Source organism: Oncorhynchus gorbuscha, linkage group LG03 (genome assembly GCF_021184085.1).
Source record: "Oncorhynchus gorbuscha isolate QuinsamMale2020 ecotype Even-year linkage group LG03, OgorEven_v1.0, whole genome shotgun sequence".
Taxonomy (NCBI): Eukaryota; Metazoa; Chordata; class Actinopteri; order Salmoniformes; family Salmonidae; genus Oncorhynchus; species Oncorhynchus gorbuscha.
In genome coordinates, this window is record NC_060175.1 from 76,446,047 (window position 1) to 76,462,115 (window position 16,069).

Sequence of the window (16,069 nt, forward strand, 5' to 3'; positions counted from 1 at the left end):
TTACAAGCAGACCACCATAGTCCCTATGCCCAAGAACACTGAGGTAACCTGCCTTAATACCTACCGACCTGTAGCACTCACATCTGTAGCCATGAAATGCTTTGAAAGGCTGGTCATGGCTCACATCAACAACATTATCCCAGAAACCCTAGATCCACTCCAATTTACATACCGCACCAACAGATCCACAGATGATGCAATCTCTATTGCACTCCACACTGCCCTTTCACACCCGGACAAAAGGAACACCTATGTGAGAATGCTATTCATTGACGACAGCTCAGCGTTCAACACCATAGTTCCCTCAAAGCTCATCACTAAGCTAAAGACGCTGGGACTAAACGCCTCCCTCTGCAACTGGATCCTGGACTTCCTGATGGGCCGCCCCCAGGCGGTAAGGGTAGGTAACAACACATCCGCCATGCTGATTCTCAACACGGGGGCCCCTCAGGGGTGCGTGCTCAGTTCCCTCCTGTACTCCCTGACTGCACGGCCAGGCACGACTCCAACACCATCATTAAGTTTGCTGATGACACAGCATTGGTAGGCCTGATCACCGACAACGATGACACAGCCTATAGGGACCTGACCGTGTGGTTCAAGGATATCAACCTCTCCCTCAACATGATCAAGACAAAGGAGATGATTGTGGACTACAGGAAAAGGAGGACCAAGCACGCTCCCATTCTCATTGAGGGGATTGTAGTGGAGCAGTTTGAGAGCTTCAAGTTCCTTGGCATCCACATCACCAACAAAGTAACATGGTCCAAGCACACCAAGACAGTCATGAAGAGGGCATGACAAAACCTATTCCCCCTCAGGAGACTGAAAAGATTTGGCATGGGTCCTCATCCTAAAAAGGTTTTACAGCTGCACCATCGAGAGTATCCTGACGGGTTGCATCACCGCCTGGTATGGCGACTGCTCAGCCTCAGACCGCAAGGCACTACAGAGGATAGTGCATACGGCCCAGTACATCACTGTGGCCAAGCTTACTGCCACCCAGGATCTCTTTACCAGGCAGTGTCAGAGGAAGGCCCAGCCACCCTAGTCATAGACTGTTCTCTTTTCTCCCGCACGGCAAGCGGTTCCGGAGCACCAAGTCTTGGTCCAAGAGGCTTCTACCCTCAAGCCATAAGTCCTGAACAGCTAATCAAGTGGCTATCCAGACTATTTGCATTGCCCCCCTCATTCTACGCAGTTGCTTCTCTGTTATTATCTATGCATATTCACTTTAATAACTCTCCCTACATGTACATATTACCTCAATTACATTGACACCAGTGCCCCTGCACATTGACTCTGTACTGGTACCCCCTGTATATAGACCCGCTATTGTTATTTACTGCTGCTCTTTAATTATTTGTTGTTCTTATCTCTTGCCTTTTTTAGGTTATTTCTTAAAACTGCATTGTTGGTTAAGGGCTTGTAAGTATTTTTATTTTTTATTTTATTTCACCTTCATTTAACCAGGTAGGCTAGTTGAGAACAAGTTCTCATTTGCAACTGCGACCTGGCCAAAATAAAGCATAGCAGTGTGAACAGACAACACAGAGTTACACATGGAGTAAACAATTAACAAGTCAATAACACAGTAGAAAAAAATGGGCAGTCTATATACAATGTGTGCAAAAGGCATGAGGAGGTAGGCGAATAATACAATTTTGCAGATTAACACTGGAGTGATAAATGATCAGATGGTCATGTACAGGTAGAGATATTGGTGTGCAAAAGAGCAGAAAAGTAAATAAATAAAAAACAGTATAAAAACAGTATGGGAATGAGGTAGGTGAAAATGGGTGGGCTATTTACCAATAGACTATGTACAGCTGCAGCGATCGGTTAGCTGCTCGGATAGCTGATGTTTGAAGTTGGTGAGGGAGATAAAAGTCTCCAACTTCAGCGATTTTTGCAGTTCGTTCCAGTCACAGGCAGCAGAGTACTGGAACGAAAGGCGGCCAAATGAGGTGTTGGCTTTAGGGATGATCAGTGAGATACACCTGCTGGAGCGCGTGCTACGGATGGGTGTTGCCATCGTGACCAGTGAACTGAGATAAGGCGGAGCTTTACCTAGCATGGACTTGTAGATGACCTGGAGCCAGTGGGTCTGGCGACGAATATGTAGTGAGGGCCAGCCGACTAGAGCATACAAGTCGCAGTGGTGGGTGGTATAAGGTGCTTTAGTGACAAAACGGATGGCACTGTGATAGACTGCATCCAGTTTGCTGAGTAGAGTGTTGGAAGCCATTTTGTAGATGACATCGCCGAAGTCGAGGATCGGTAGGATAGTCAGTTTTACTAGGGTAAGCTTGGTGGCGTGAGTGAAGGAGGCTTTGTTGCGGAATAGAAAGCCGACTCTTGATTTGATTTTCGATTGGAGATGTTTGATGTGAGTCTGGAAGGAGAGTTTGCAGTCTAGCCAGACACCTAGGTACTTATAGATGTCCACATATTCAAGGTCGGAACCATCCAGGGTGGTGATGCTAGTCGGGCATGCGGGTGCAGGCAGCGATCGGTTGAAAAGCATGCATTTGGTTTTACTCGCGTTTAAGAGCAGTTGGAGGCCACGGAAGGAGTGCTGTATGGCATTGAAGCTCGTTTGGAGGTTAGATAGCACAGTGTCCAATGACGGGCCGAAAGTGTATAGAATGGTGTCGTCTGCGTAGAAGTGGATCAGGGAATCGCCCGCAGCAAGAGCAACATCATTGATATATACAGAGAAAAGAGTCGGCCCGAGAATTGAACCCTGTGGCACCCCCATAGAGACTGCCAGAGGACCGGACAGCATGCCCTCCGATTTGACACACTGAACTCTGTCTGCAAAGTAATTGGTGAACCAGGCAAGGCAGTCATCCGAAAAACCAAGGCTATTGAGTCTGCCGATAAGAATATGGTGATTGACAGAGTCAAAAGCCTTGGCGAGGTCGATGAAGACGGCTGCACAGTACTGTCTTTTATCAATGGCGGTAAAAAGTAAGCATTTCACTGTAAGGTCTAGACCTGTTGTATCCAGAATTCCATGCTGGAAGGGAGGAGAAGAAGGAGTAGAGAGTCACCCTTCTCTGGATGTGGGAGTAGACGGACCATTAGAAGAGACCAGAGAGAGGAGGAAAAGGAGGATAGACCGAATGTAAACTAATTAGCAGGAGGGTTTAAAAATAAAAGTCTGTTGACTTTCTCCTTCCCTGTGGAGGCTAGTTTGCTCTGGGCCAGTTCTATACTTATCTGTGTTCTCAAACACACACTCACAGTCAGGTCAGGTACTGTATGCCGTGCAGGGACGTTTATCTGTCTGCAGTGCTATTCTGATTCTGTTCCCTCACGTCCCATACAAGGTGCTCCAACAGCTCAAAATGCTGCCATCAACTATCCTAAAAGCAAGTGTTCTAGATGTACAGTAGCATCATCTCCAAAGCTCTCTTTTTTGGGCGGTAAAAATCTCCCTTTAATCTTCTATGAGTGTCTGTGTATTTGTGTACTGAATGCGAATGTGTTTGTCTTCATGATTGGTTCCAGTGTTTACTCCTAGGAAGATGCTGAGAGCAGACTCTTTCTCGTCTCTGTCACCCAGTCAGATTGGAATGTGTTGTCTTGATGTCACATCGCCATCCCTCCTGTCTCTTTCCTAACACAAAGCAGTGACATATCAAGTCCCTGTTCCTCTCACTATGGGGACAATGACTGGGGGTCTAATTTTTTACAATCCTCCAGCTAATCCTTCCTAGGAAAACAAAGTGGCAAAAATCTTTAAGTTGAGGAAAAGTAGAAGAAACAGCTGTGTAACAATGTTGACAGGCACAGCTGTGTAACAAAGCTGACTGGCACAGCTGTGTAACAACGCTGACAGGCACAGCCGTGTAACAACGTTGACAGGCACAGCCGTGTAACAAAGCTGACAGGCACAGCCGTGTAACAACGTTGACAGGCACAGCCGTGTAACAACGTTGACAGGCACAGCCGTGTAACAACGTTGACAGGCACAGCTGTGTAACAAAGCTGACAGGCACAGCCATGTAACAAAGCTGACAGGCACAGCCGTGTAACAACGTTGACAGGCACAGCCGTGTAACAAAGCTGACAGGCACAGCTGTGTAACAAAGCTGACAGGCACAGCCGTGTAACAACGTTGACAATACAGCCGTGTAACAACGTTGACAGGCACAGCTGTGTAACAAAGCTGACAGGCACAGCCGTAGTAACAACGTTGACAGGCACAGCCGTGTAACAACGTTGACAGGCACAGCCGTGTAACAAAGCTGACAGGCACAGCCGTGTAACAACGTTGACAGGCACAGCTGTGTAGCAAAGCTGACAGGCACAGCCGTGTAACAACGTTGACAGGCACAGCTGTGTAGCAAAGCTGACAGGCACAGCTGTGTAGCAAAGCTGACAGGCACAGCCATGTAACAAAGCTGACAGGCACAGCCGTGTAACAACGTTGACAGGCACAGCCGTGTAACAAAGCTGACAGGCACAGCTGTGTAACAAAGCTGACAGGCACAGCCGTGTAACAACGTTGACAGGCACAGCCGTGTAACAACGTTGACAGGCACAGCTGTGTAACAAAGCTGACAGGCACAGCCGTAGTAACAACGTTGACAGGCACAGCCGTGTAACAACGTTGACAGGCACAGCCGTGTAACAAAGCTGACAGGCACAGCCGTGTAACAACGTTGACAGGCACAGCTGTGTAGCAAAGCTGACAGGCACAGCCGTGTAACAACGTTGACAGGCACAGCTGTGTAGCAAAGCTGACAGGCACAGCTGTGTAGCAAAGCTGACAGGCACAGCCGTGTAACAACGCTGACAGGCACAGCAGTGGAACGAAGCTGACAGACACAGCAGTGTAACAACGTTGACAGGCACAGCCGTGTAACAACGTTGACAGGCACAGCTGTGTAACAAAGCTGACAGGCACAGCCGTAGTAACAACGTTGACAGGCACAGCCGTGTAACAACGTTGACAGGCACAGCCGTGTAACAAAGCTGACAGGCACAGCCGTGTAACAACGTTGACAGGCACAGCTGTGTAGCAAAGCTGACAGGCACAGCCGTGTAACAACGTTGACAGGCACAGCTGTGTAGCAAAGCTGACAGGCACAGCTGTGTAGCAAAGCTGACAGGCACAGCCGTGTAACAACGTTGACAGGCACAGCTGTGTAGCAAAGCTGACAGGCACAGCTGTGTAGCAAAGCTGACAGGCACAGCCGTGTAACAAAGCTGACAGGCACAGCAGTGGAACGAAGCTGACAGACACAGCAGTGTAACAACGCTGACAGACACAGCAGTGTAACAACGCTGACAGTGGTGTTAATCCCATATCTCCAGAGTGTGCCAGGACAAGCAGTGGGGCTTCACATAGATGCTTATAGTACAGTACATACCACACTGACAGAGAGAGAGAGAAAGACAGAAAATAGAGAGAAGATGAGAGAGCGAGACAATGGGCGAAAAAAAGGGAGAGGGAGATTGAATGAAGAATCAAGAGATTGAGGAAGAGAATTGTGAGAGAGAGGCAGTGAGGGAGAGAGGGGGTAAGAGAAAATCCCTCTCTCTTTGTGTAGTGGTCCAGGCCATTACAGGGAGATTAGCCTTGGCTGAATGCAGAACAGAGAGGATGCTGGGAGCTGTCCAATCCAAACTCATTACACTTGTTTTGGGAAGAGATGGAAATAACTATTATTATACACATAATAAACCACATTAGTAGTGCATAGTGCAGTGGAGTTCCAGTCATAGCCCAGGGAAGAGGAGAGAATCACTCAAGATGGAACAGCATGTTGACTGAGATTTATAACGATGGTCAGTTTAGAGCACATTTAATGGATTTGATCTCCTTATTTCTGCTCAAAAGGGGAGGATGTTTCTTCTTGTTAGCATTACGTTCAAGAGTTGACTTGTACAGCAGAATGTATTGTTTGTGGCTAAGCTCACTTGTGCAATCTCCTGGTATGTGGCTAGGCTAATACAACCTCTCCTGGTCTGTGGCTAGGCTAATGCAACCTCTCCTTGTCTGTGGCTAGGCTAATACAACCTCTCCTGGTCTGTGGCTAGGCTAATGCAACCTCTCCTTGTCTGTTGCTAGGCTAATACAACCTCTCCTGGTCTGTGGCTAGGCTAATACAACCTCTCCTGGTCTGTGGCTAGGCTAATACAACCTCTCCTGGTCTGTTGCTAGGTTAATACAACCTATCCTGGTCTGTGGCTAGGCTAATACAACCTCTGCTGGTATGTGGCTAGGCTAATACAACCTCTCCTGGTCTGTGGCTAGGCTAATACAACCTCTCCTGGTCTGTGGCTAGGGTAATACAACCTCTCCTGGTCTGTCGCTAGGCTAATACAACCTCTCCTGGTCTGTGGCTAGGCTAATACAACCTCTCCTGGTCTGTGGCTAGGCCAATGCAACCTCTCCTGGTCTGTGGCTAGGCTAATACAACCTCTCCTGGTCTGTGGCTAGGCTAATACAACCTCTCCTGGTCTGTGGCTAGGCCAATGCAACCTCTCCTGGTCTGTGGCTAGGCTAATACAACCTCTCCTTGTCTGTTGCAAGGCTAATGCAACCTATCCTGGTCTGTGGCTAGTCTAATACAACCTATCCTGGTCTGTGGCTAGGCTAATACAACCTCTGCTGGTATGTGGCTAGGCTAATACAACTCATGTTCTGTGTCTAAGCAAATAAAAACCTATCCTGGTCTGTGGCTAGGCTAGGCTTTATTAGCTCTGAGGTACGCCCCCCTCTCAGCTGATCAGCCTGCATTCCTCACTGCCTGTCCATGTATGGGTAAGAGGAGAGAATGGCAGAGAGTAAGAGAGAGCTGCTGAGATGAGATGGACACACTGCTGCTTAGTCAACCATCCCTTTCCATCCTCTCTGGTTGAAATCAAACATTCCAAATATGCTCGTTATTAAAGCATCAAGTGGGAATTTAATTTGTTCAAACCAATTTCCATATGACTTACTTGACAGAAAGAGGGTGGTTAATCATCAAATATGCTTACAGGTTCTCTTCTTACACGTTGTGCTTTGATCAAAATATATCTCTCACCCTTAATAAATACTGAAATGAAATAAATACTTTCAGTTGACTGATGTGATAACTATATATAACCTGGTGAGCCAATCTTATTGTGTTCTGGAGGGACTGTGATGTCAACTCCCTCAGCCTCTGTCCAGGGACTGAGACAGGGGTATAGAATGTCTGTGAAAGCTCTCCAACAGAGACAGACAAGACAGAGACAAGATAAAAGAGTTTAGGAGAGGCCCTGAAATTATACATCAGCCCTCCCTCCCCTTCCATCTCAGCTCTCTCTTTATACACACACCTTTGAGTGTGTGCCAACGACCAAAATAGATATCATGTTGCTATGTCACTACAGAGGCTTTGTATTTACTCATCGGCTTTCTCTCCATCTCTCTCCCTCTCCTTCTCCCCCCATCTCTCTCCCTCTCCTTCTCCCCCTCTCTCTCCCTCTCCTTCTCCCCCCATCTCTCTCCCTCTCCTTCCCCCCCCCTCTCTCCCTCTCCTTCTCCCCCATCTCTCTCCCTCTCCTTCTCCCCCCTCTCTCTCCCTCTCCTTCTCCCCCCATCTCTCTCCCTCTCCTTCCTTCCCCCATCTCTCTCCCTCTCTCTCCCCCCCCATCTCTCTCCCTCTCTCTCCCCCCCCATCTCTCTCCCTCTCTCTCTCCCCCATCTCTCCCTCTCTCTCTCCCCCCATCTCTCTCCCTCTCTCTCTCCCCCCCATCTCTCTCCCTCTCCTTCTCCCCCCATCTCTCTCCCTCTCTCTCTCCCCCCCATCTCTCTCCCTCTCTCTCTCCCCCCATCTCTCTCCCTCTCTCTCCCCCCCATCTCTCTCCCTCTCTCTCTCCCCCCATCTCTCTCCCTCTCCTTCTCCCCCTCTCTCTTCCTTTTTCTTTTCACATCTCACTCTTTCTTCTCTCTCTCTCCCCTCCTCTCTATATACCCCTCATGACTGAAGACTATGGCCTTTTCAGAAAAATAAGGAAAGGTTTCCTGCGCAGCTATGTCTCAGGCCATTTAGTTTGGTTTTGCTTTTTTTTTTAAAGCCTTGCTTATCTCTGTTCTTCTATTGTTAATTGGCTAAGTAATTGTTGAGGGCAGATTTTGGGGGTTACAGCATAATTACACAGGCCTAGCTTGATTTACCACAGAAGTTTCCTGGCAACAGGAAAGGGAACTGAGATAACACTACTACAGCATTCAGATAACATGTCCTCCGTGTTGAGGTGATGTGTTTGGCATATTCCCATCATTGTCTGTGTACACAAATGCACTGTTGGCATAGGAAACATATGACCAAGACATTTTCAAAGGTACAGTCATTATTATGTGTTGACTGAATGCCAAGTGTATCACTGTGGTGTGTGTGTGTTTTTGTGAGTGTGAGTGTGTGTGTGTGTGTGTGTGTGTGTGTGTGTGTGTGTGTGTGTGTGTGTGTGTGTGTGTGTGTGTGTGTGTGTGTGTGTGTGTGTGTGTGTGTGTGTGTGTGTGTGTGTGTGTGTGTGTGTGTGTGTGTGTGTGTGTGTGTGTGTGTGTGTGTGTGTGTGTGTTCAGTGCCTGGCAGTGGTACCAGTGTGAGACTTGTCTGTATGCCAGGCAAACACAGGTTTCCTCTAGAGAGTGTCATGTTTTTGTTGATCGTCTCTGTGAAATCTCCTCAGGAATTTTCCTAGGACACTCACAATCCAAAGCTGTCCTAAAATTGTAATATGCAGCAGAATACGGAATGTTGATCCATTGTGCACAGATTTATTTCTGTTTGTGTTGCATGTTTTTTGCTTCTTGTATCCATAGAGTGCCTTAGAAGCACCTGTTGTAGACAGACAGACAGACAGACAGACAGACAGACAGACAGACAGACAGACAGACAGACAGACAGACAGACAGACAGACAGACAGACAGACAGACAGACAGACAGACAGACAGACAGACAGACAGACAGACAGACAGACAGACAGACAGACAGACAGACAGACAGACAGACAGACAGACAGACAGACAGACAGACAGACAGACAGACAGACAGACAGACCTGGCCCTGCTCTTTAGACTGAGTGTCTCCCCGTCCCACTGGCGCTTCACTAGGAATATATTTCAGGATGTTGACTGGACTGCTTGACGACTGTTGGGCTATTTTCAAACACCCCACACACAGTTCATCCATTGAGTCACACGAACACGAAAATGCATGCACAGACACACCCACATAAACTAACACAAAAAGACACACACAAGCTCACATGCTCACACACACACACATACACACATACTTTCCTGCTGTGCTGTCAGAACCTGACCTCGTTGACCTCCTAATTGACCTTTGGGTTCGCTTCCAGATTTAGCGGCTGTAGGGCCCCATGTCAGGTCAACCGTTTTGGACTTAAAGAGAGAGAGGCACTGCTAACATATTCCCCCAAAAGATAATCTCTTTAAGTGTTTTTTCAACATTGTTACTCCTATTATTTAAACACTGTTGAGCTGCAGGTGGGCTAGCAGCAGCGTTAGTTGGGCTCATCTTTAGTCTCAGGATTAAACGTAGGCTTACTTCCTCTCTTTATGTCCTTTTCCTGTACTGATTAGAGTTTGTGGTAATGTCGTAGAAAGACAGAGAGTGATTTTGTTTTCTAAGACAGAGGAGTGATCCATCTAGCGAAACCATTGTCTTTCTTTCTTCACTCTAAGTGACTGCAATAACATCCCCCTGCTGTGATGTTGTTTCCTGTCCTTAACCTCCTCTCCTTCCTCTCTTCTCCAGCCCTGGCATATGCCACTGCCCGGGAGCCAGACCACGCCCACGGCTGTACCCATGGCAGCTGTTACCCGGCAACAGGAGACCTGTTGGTGGGCCGTGAGAAGAGCCTGAAGGCATCATCTACATGCGGCTCCAGGAAGAAAGACCCCTACTGCATCGTCAGTCACTTACAGGTGTGTGTGTGTGTGTGTGTGTGTGTGGGTCTCCAACATCCTCTCACTCCCCCTACCTCTCTCTGTCCTGAGCTTCTGTTCGACCTCTGACCTGTGTCACCTCTGACCCCTGTAGGATGAGAAGAAATGTTTCCAGTGTGACTCTCGCCGCCCATATGATCCTGTCTACAACACCATCAGTCACCGCATTGAGAACGTCATCACCACGTTCAAACCACACCGCAAGAAGTCATGGTGGCAGTCGGAGAATGGTGAGAATTGAGATTGCATTCATAGAGGTTGCAATTATATCCATGTTTAAATAGTGAACCTTTGATTTTATGAGAAGCAGTGTTAAAACAGATTTGTCGTCTATTTGTGCCCCCTGCCTTCGGTTACATGACATACCCCCAGCATGCAGCTGTCAGTGGTATGAACTCATACAGAATCCATATCATCCGTATTATTAGAGGCCTAATCTTGGTTACTACTATTAATAACAGGTCTGTTCAGAGACCGAGAAAGAGAGGGGGGAGTGGAAGAGGGAGAGATCATGAGTGGGATCATAAAAGGAAGCAGTAGTGAGAGGGTGAGATATGGGGGAGAGAGATGGGGCCGACGATCCTGGAAGCCACAGTGCGTCATTACAGTGAGTCCTGGTAGCTCTGCTCTGAAGGGCCTTCAAAGCCCAGAGGTCCATGGCCTCCATCACACTAAATCACCCTCTGTTCTCTGTAGTAGCCTACTTTACTCTGCCTGGACCGGACCCAGACCAGCCACAGGCCCACAGCTGTTTGTATGAGTATAATAACAGTGCAGGCTGTACCCTGGCACGTCAACAAAGGGAGGAACGAGAAAGAGAAGAGAGGAAAGGAAAGGAAAGGAGGGTGGGGAGGGAGGGAGGGAAGGGGTCAGAGGAAGATTGGGAGCTGGAGAGAAAGAGTGAGAGAAAGAGTGAGAGGGTGTACATTGAGGGAGGGATAGAAAATTTGATTTGGAGAATGGATTTCAAGACACCAGCTGAGCAATTCTCCTTCTTCATTGTTAATACAGAGCCCACATCACTGCAAACAAAAGCCCCATTTCAGGTCTATTTCTGAGTGATTGACTACTGTGGACCAGTATAGCACTGCCTGTACTCTATGTCGAACACTGAGAGGTGGGGGACAGGAAACAGTCACTATTTTTACTCCCAGTCTCCATGGCGTTTCTAGCAGGGCTTTAGAGTATGTGACATGGAGCACAGTGGGCTGCTTGTGCTATATGTGTGTAGACCACTGTCCCTGTGTCCCTCTGGTGTGAGGCCCCTTCCTTCACTTACTTCCTTAAGGGCTTGGAGTGGAAGGCTAGGTTGGGTGGGTACCTTATCCACTGTTCTGTAGAGCAGCTTGTGCCACTTCTACTCTGTTTGAAGTGGTACCAAGTAGGCTACTAGAAGGATGTGCGAGTGGGTTGGTTCCGTTAGTAGAGTGTACCAGTTACTAATTGCTCTCCATTAACCAAGCCTCACAACAGCGGTGATGGGAGAAACACATATGAAACTATTTGCTGTGACCCCTCTCCCACTCTCCAGTTCTATCTCTGTTCCCTTCCTTTGCCGTTTCCCTCTCTTTGCTTCTCTCTCCTCCTCATTCTTCCTCTCCCTCTCCTCCAACGTGACTCCTTGGCTCTAGCACACCCTGCCTCTCTTTTCCTCTGCCTCTCCTTTCCCCTGCCTCCGTTTCCTTCCTGATTAGCCTTTCATTAAGGAGTGCAGGTTATGGTTCACAGCCTACAGCACAGACCCAATGGCCGAAATCCAGTTTGACCTTTTACTCACCAATGTGTGTCTGTGTGTATTTACACTGTGTGTGTGTCAGGTTGGTTTATGATTGCATGAATCTTCAGAAGATTTGTGACACTCTCTCTCTGTTATTTCCAGTCTTTTTTATTTTATTGTGTTACTTTTCCACAGGCCTGGCTCCCGTCACACCACACCACAGCCTGCCTGAGGGGTAGATAGCTAGTGATGTTAATGTTGAGGTGCCAACCCCGGAAGCTGTACTCTGTCATTACCTCTCTCATTTTTTCATGTGCAGAGTTACGAATTTTACTGTTGTCTTCCTGCTGTTTGTATTCACTTCAGACTACATTTGGAGATGGGGAAAGGATCCTCAAACACTTAGCTTTATGAGCATGTGTTTAGGGTGTTCTCAGAGATTTCCCTTTGAGCTACGTTGTGGCATATAGACATTTCTGACGGGACTATTTACTGTGGTTATTATGTTATTTATATGCTGTAGCAGTTAAATGGTCCAACTGCTAGAAGGGGACAGAAGGCAGAACCCCCTACACTACTATTGGAACTTAAGACTTCTTCTCTACCAATTCATTGTGAATAATGGGCCAACTCGAGTGGTTCTTAAGGATGGATCATGCTCAGGAAGTGTGTGGGATTACCCATGTGGACGACCACATCTCCAGCCAAGACGAGAATGCCTTTTCCTGTTCAGATGCCATTAGTCAAGCCAAGAGACGGACAGGGGCTTCCCTCACAGCTGGTAGTTGAGTTATCACTGGTGAAAACACGGGTTTGCATTTCCTGTAACAGACAGATTGACAGGTTGATTGAGTGCATACATTATAGATGTAATAGCAACAACATAAAGCTTGACATGCCCTCTCTCATCCTTTCTCTCTCTCTCTCTCTCCATCCCTCTCGTTTTGTCTTCAGGAAAGCCTGATGTCTTCATTCAGCTGGACCTTGAGGCAGAATTCCATTTTACTCATCTTATCATGATCTTCAAGGTTAGACATAGAGCACTTAGTAAACCTTAGACCAGGGGTCTCCAACTTTTTCTATCATGAGAGCTACTTAATAAACATGTCACGAGCTACGGCTCTTTAGTGTACAAGAGAAAGTAGTGCACTGTATTGTCTGTCAATACATCTGGTAAAATAATGTTTAATAAACAACTAACGGGGCCCTATAAAATCTGTTATTTTCCCCAAAATTATGTGGTATATTTTCCCAAATGATGTTTTGTTTTGTATTACAGTTATTCATAGAGCAACAGCAACATTGGATGTTCTGAGTTGATGTCAATGCTTAAATCACATCAGAATACTTTGTCTAATTCCCCTTTTTTTCCATTTCTGTCAACCCACAAGATGGTTATCATATCAACTGGCTACACATGGAGTGATGGACAAACGCCTGCACCACACAGACAGAAAGAGGCAATATTGCTGGAAATTAATTGGCAGATAGTGTTAGGTTGGTCTTTTTAAGCCAGTAGTGGCTAACCAGGGGTGGGATAATGTCACTGTTCAGTTAGATCGTAGCTTGGAGCTTGTGGTGTCGGGATACTTGTGAGATATGTTTACGACAGTTTGTGGTGGAACACGTGAAAATTGCATGTACTTTCAGAATTGTTTGGCGAGCTACTCATATGTGGTAGCTCACGATCAACCTGTTGGAGACCCCTGCCTCAAACAGTGTGTCAAATCTATGCAGTATATAACAATGTTCTGTGTCTTCAAATGAGCAACTACACACATCACATCCCTCTCCTGGCACACAGACATTTCGCCCAGCAGCCATGGTGATTGAGCGATCGGCAGATTTTGGACGTAACTGGCAGGTGTACCGCTACTTTGCCTATGACTGTGGCTCGGTCTTCCCCGGGGTATCTAAGGGACCCCTACGCAAAGTAGACGACGTCATCTGTGAGTCGCGCTACTCTGACATCGAGCCGTCCACAGAGGGAGAGGTGAGTCTGATAGTTAAGAGGGATTTATCCCTAGCCAATGACCACAAGACATTGGAAAGATGTTGAAAATACTTATTTTTGGTTGAAAAGACACATTTGCTTGAATAGGCATTGAAAATGTGTCATTTCAATGTGTTGTGCTCACTAGGTTACTACAGTTGTACACATACATTAAAATGGCATTCAACCACCTGTCCTGTCCCTCTTCTTCCTCCAGGCAATCTACAGAGTTCTGGACCCTGCCATACACATTGAGGACCCCTACAGCCCCAACATTCAGAGTAAGATACACTCACCACAACTAACAACCACTCCCCCCCCCCCCCCATGTTAAGCCAAACTCACACCGCTGACATGATACTGTCACCCTACCCTATAATTTCAGCACAGCACAACACCTAAACAGAATGGCACATGACAGTCTGCACGGGATATGAAAACCAGCTGCTCTCTCTCCCCCACACAAGCTGTCTCTTCTATTTGGACTGGTATGACTTCACTGTTTCCCCAGGAGTAAGAGCAGCCTTCCCTAAGTAGTGACAGGGGAGGTTCTGTTCTTAATAAAAACCAAGGTATGGATTGACCCTGACCCTTAAACTGGATGTTCCATGTTGTCCAGACAGACACTGAATGAGTAGCTAGCACACTGCCATGCTCATTACTGCCCTGCACTCTTGTTTAAGGAAACCTTAGACTGTCACTCATTAGTGCACCCTTAAGGTACATTTAATGGGAGCTCTCAAATCAAAATGTATTTGTCACATGCGCCGAATACAACAGGTGTAGTAGACCTTACAGTGAAATTCTTACTTACAAGCCCTTAACAAACATCGCAGTTTTAAGTGTTTTTTAGATAAATAAAAAACAAAATAATTAAAGATCAGCAGTAAAATAACAATAGCGAGGCTATATACAGGAGGTACTGGTAGAGAGTCAATGTGCGGGGGTCACAGGTTAGTCGAGGTAATTGATGTAATATGTACATGTAGGTAGAGGTAATGTAATGAATACTCAGGGAGAAAAAGGTGTAGAGTCACACAGAGCACGGCAGATGTTTATCAAGCCTTCGCAGAAATCGTGGCCACAGGCAGGCAATGGTCAAACACAGGTATGCCGTCAAAAACAAACAATAACTCACAACCATGTAAACAGAAAGAAGTGAACTAAATAGGGAGCTGATGAGACCAGGTGAGAAATTAACACAGGTGAAATCAATGAACAAAAATGAAAGACAGGGCTACGGTCCAGAATACAAAGAAACAGGGCTACGTTCCAGAACACAAAGAAACAGGGCTACGTTCCAGAATACAAAGAAACAGGGCTACGGTCCAGAATACAAAGAAACGGGGCTACGGTCCAGAATACAAAGAAACGGGGCTACGGTCCAGAATACAAAGAAACAGGGCTACGGTCCAGAATACAAAGAAACAGGGCTACGGTCCAGAATACAAAGAAACAGGGCTACGGTCCAGAATACAAAGAAACAGGGCTACGGTCCAGAATACAAAGAAACAGGGCTACGTTCCAGAACACAAAGAAACAGGGCTACGGTCCAGAACACAAAGAAACAGGGCTACGTTCCAGAACACAAAGAAACAGGGCTACGGTCCAGAATACAAAGAAACAGGGCTACGTTCCAGAATACAAAGAAACAGGGCTACGTTCCAGAACACAAAGAAACAGGGCTACGGTCCAGAATACAAAGAAACAGGGCTACGGTCCAGAATACAAAGAAACAGGGCTACGTTCCAGAACACAAAGAAACAGGGCTACGGTCCAGAATACAAAGAAACAGGGCTACGGTCCAGAACACAAAGAAACAGGGCTACGGTCCAGAATACAAAGAAACAGGGCTACGGTCCAGAATACAAAGAAACAGGGCTACGGTCCAGAACACAAAGAAACAGGGCTACGTTCCAGAACACAAAGAAACAGGGCTACGGTCCAGAACACAAAGAAACAGGGCTACGTTCCAGAACACAAAGAAACAGGGCTACGGTCCAGAATACAAAGAAACAGGGCTACGGTCCAGAATACAAAGAAACAGGGCTACGGTCCAGAATACAAAGAAACAGGGCTACGTTCCAGAACACAAAGAAACAGGGCTACGTTCCAGAATACAAAGAAACAGGGCTGCGGTCCAGAATACAAAGAAACAGGGCTACGGTCCAGAATACAAAGAAACAGGGCTACGGTCCAGAATACAAAGAAACAGGGCTACGTTCCAGAACACAAAGAAACAGGGCTACGTTCCAGAACACAAAGAAACAGGGCTACGTTCCAGAACACAAAGAAACAGGGCTACGGTCCAGAATACAAAGAAACAGGGCTGCGGTCCAGAATACAAAGAAACAGGGCTACGTTCCAGAACACAAAGAAACAGGGTCCAGAATA

The 16,069-nt window shown here is 46.9% G+C and overlaps 1 protein-coding gene across 2 annotated transcripts in view; it reads left to right on the plus strand.

The window, feature by feature from the left end:
• lamb2 (laminin, beta 2 (laminin S)) overlaps positions 1-16,069 on the plus strand; it is a 54,383-nt gene that overhangs the window by 20,673 nt on the left and 17,641 nt on the right. For both annotated transcript variants that reach the window (XM_046343758.1, XM_046343759.1), the window contains exons 3-7: positions 9,775-9,944; positions 10,060-10,195; positions 12,637-12,710; positions 13,487-13,675; positions 13,893-13,956. In XM_046343758.1, the coding sequence (XP_046199714.1) occupies positions 9,775-9,944; positions 10,060-10,195; positions 12,637-12,710; positions 13,487-13,675; positions 13,893-13,956 (633 nt within the window). The remainder of the gene's footprint in view (positions 1-9,774; positions 9,945-10,059; positions 10,196-12,636; positions 12,711-13,486; positions 13,676-13,892; positions 13,957-16,069) is intronic.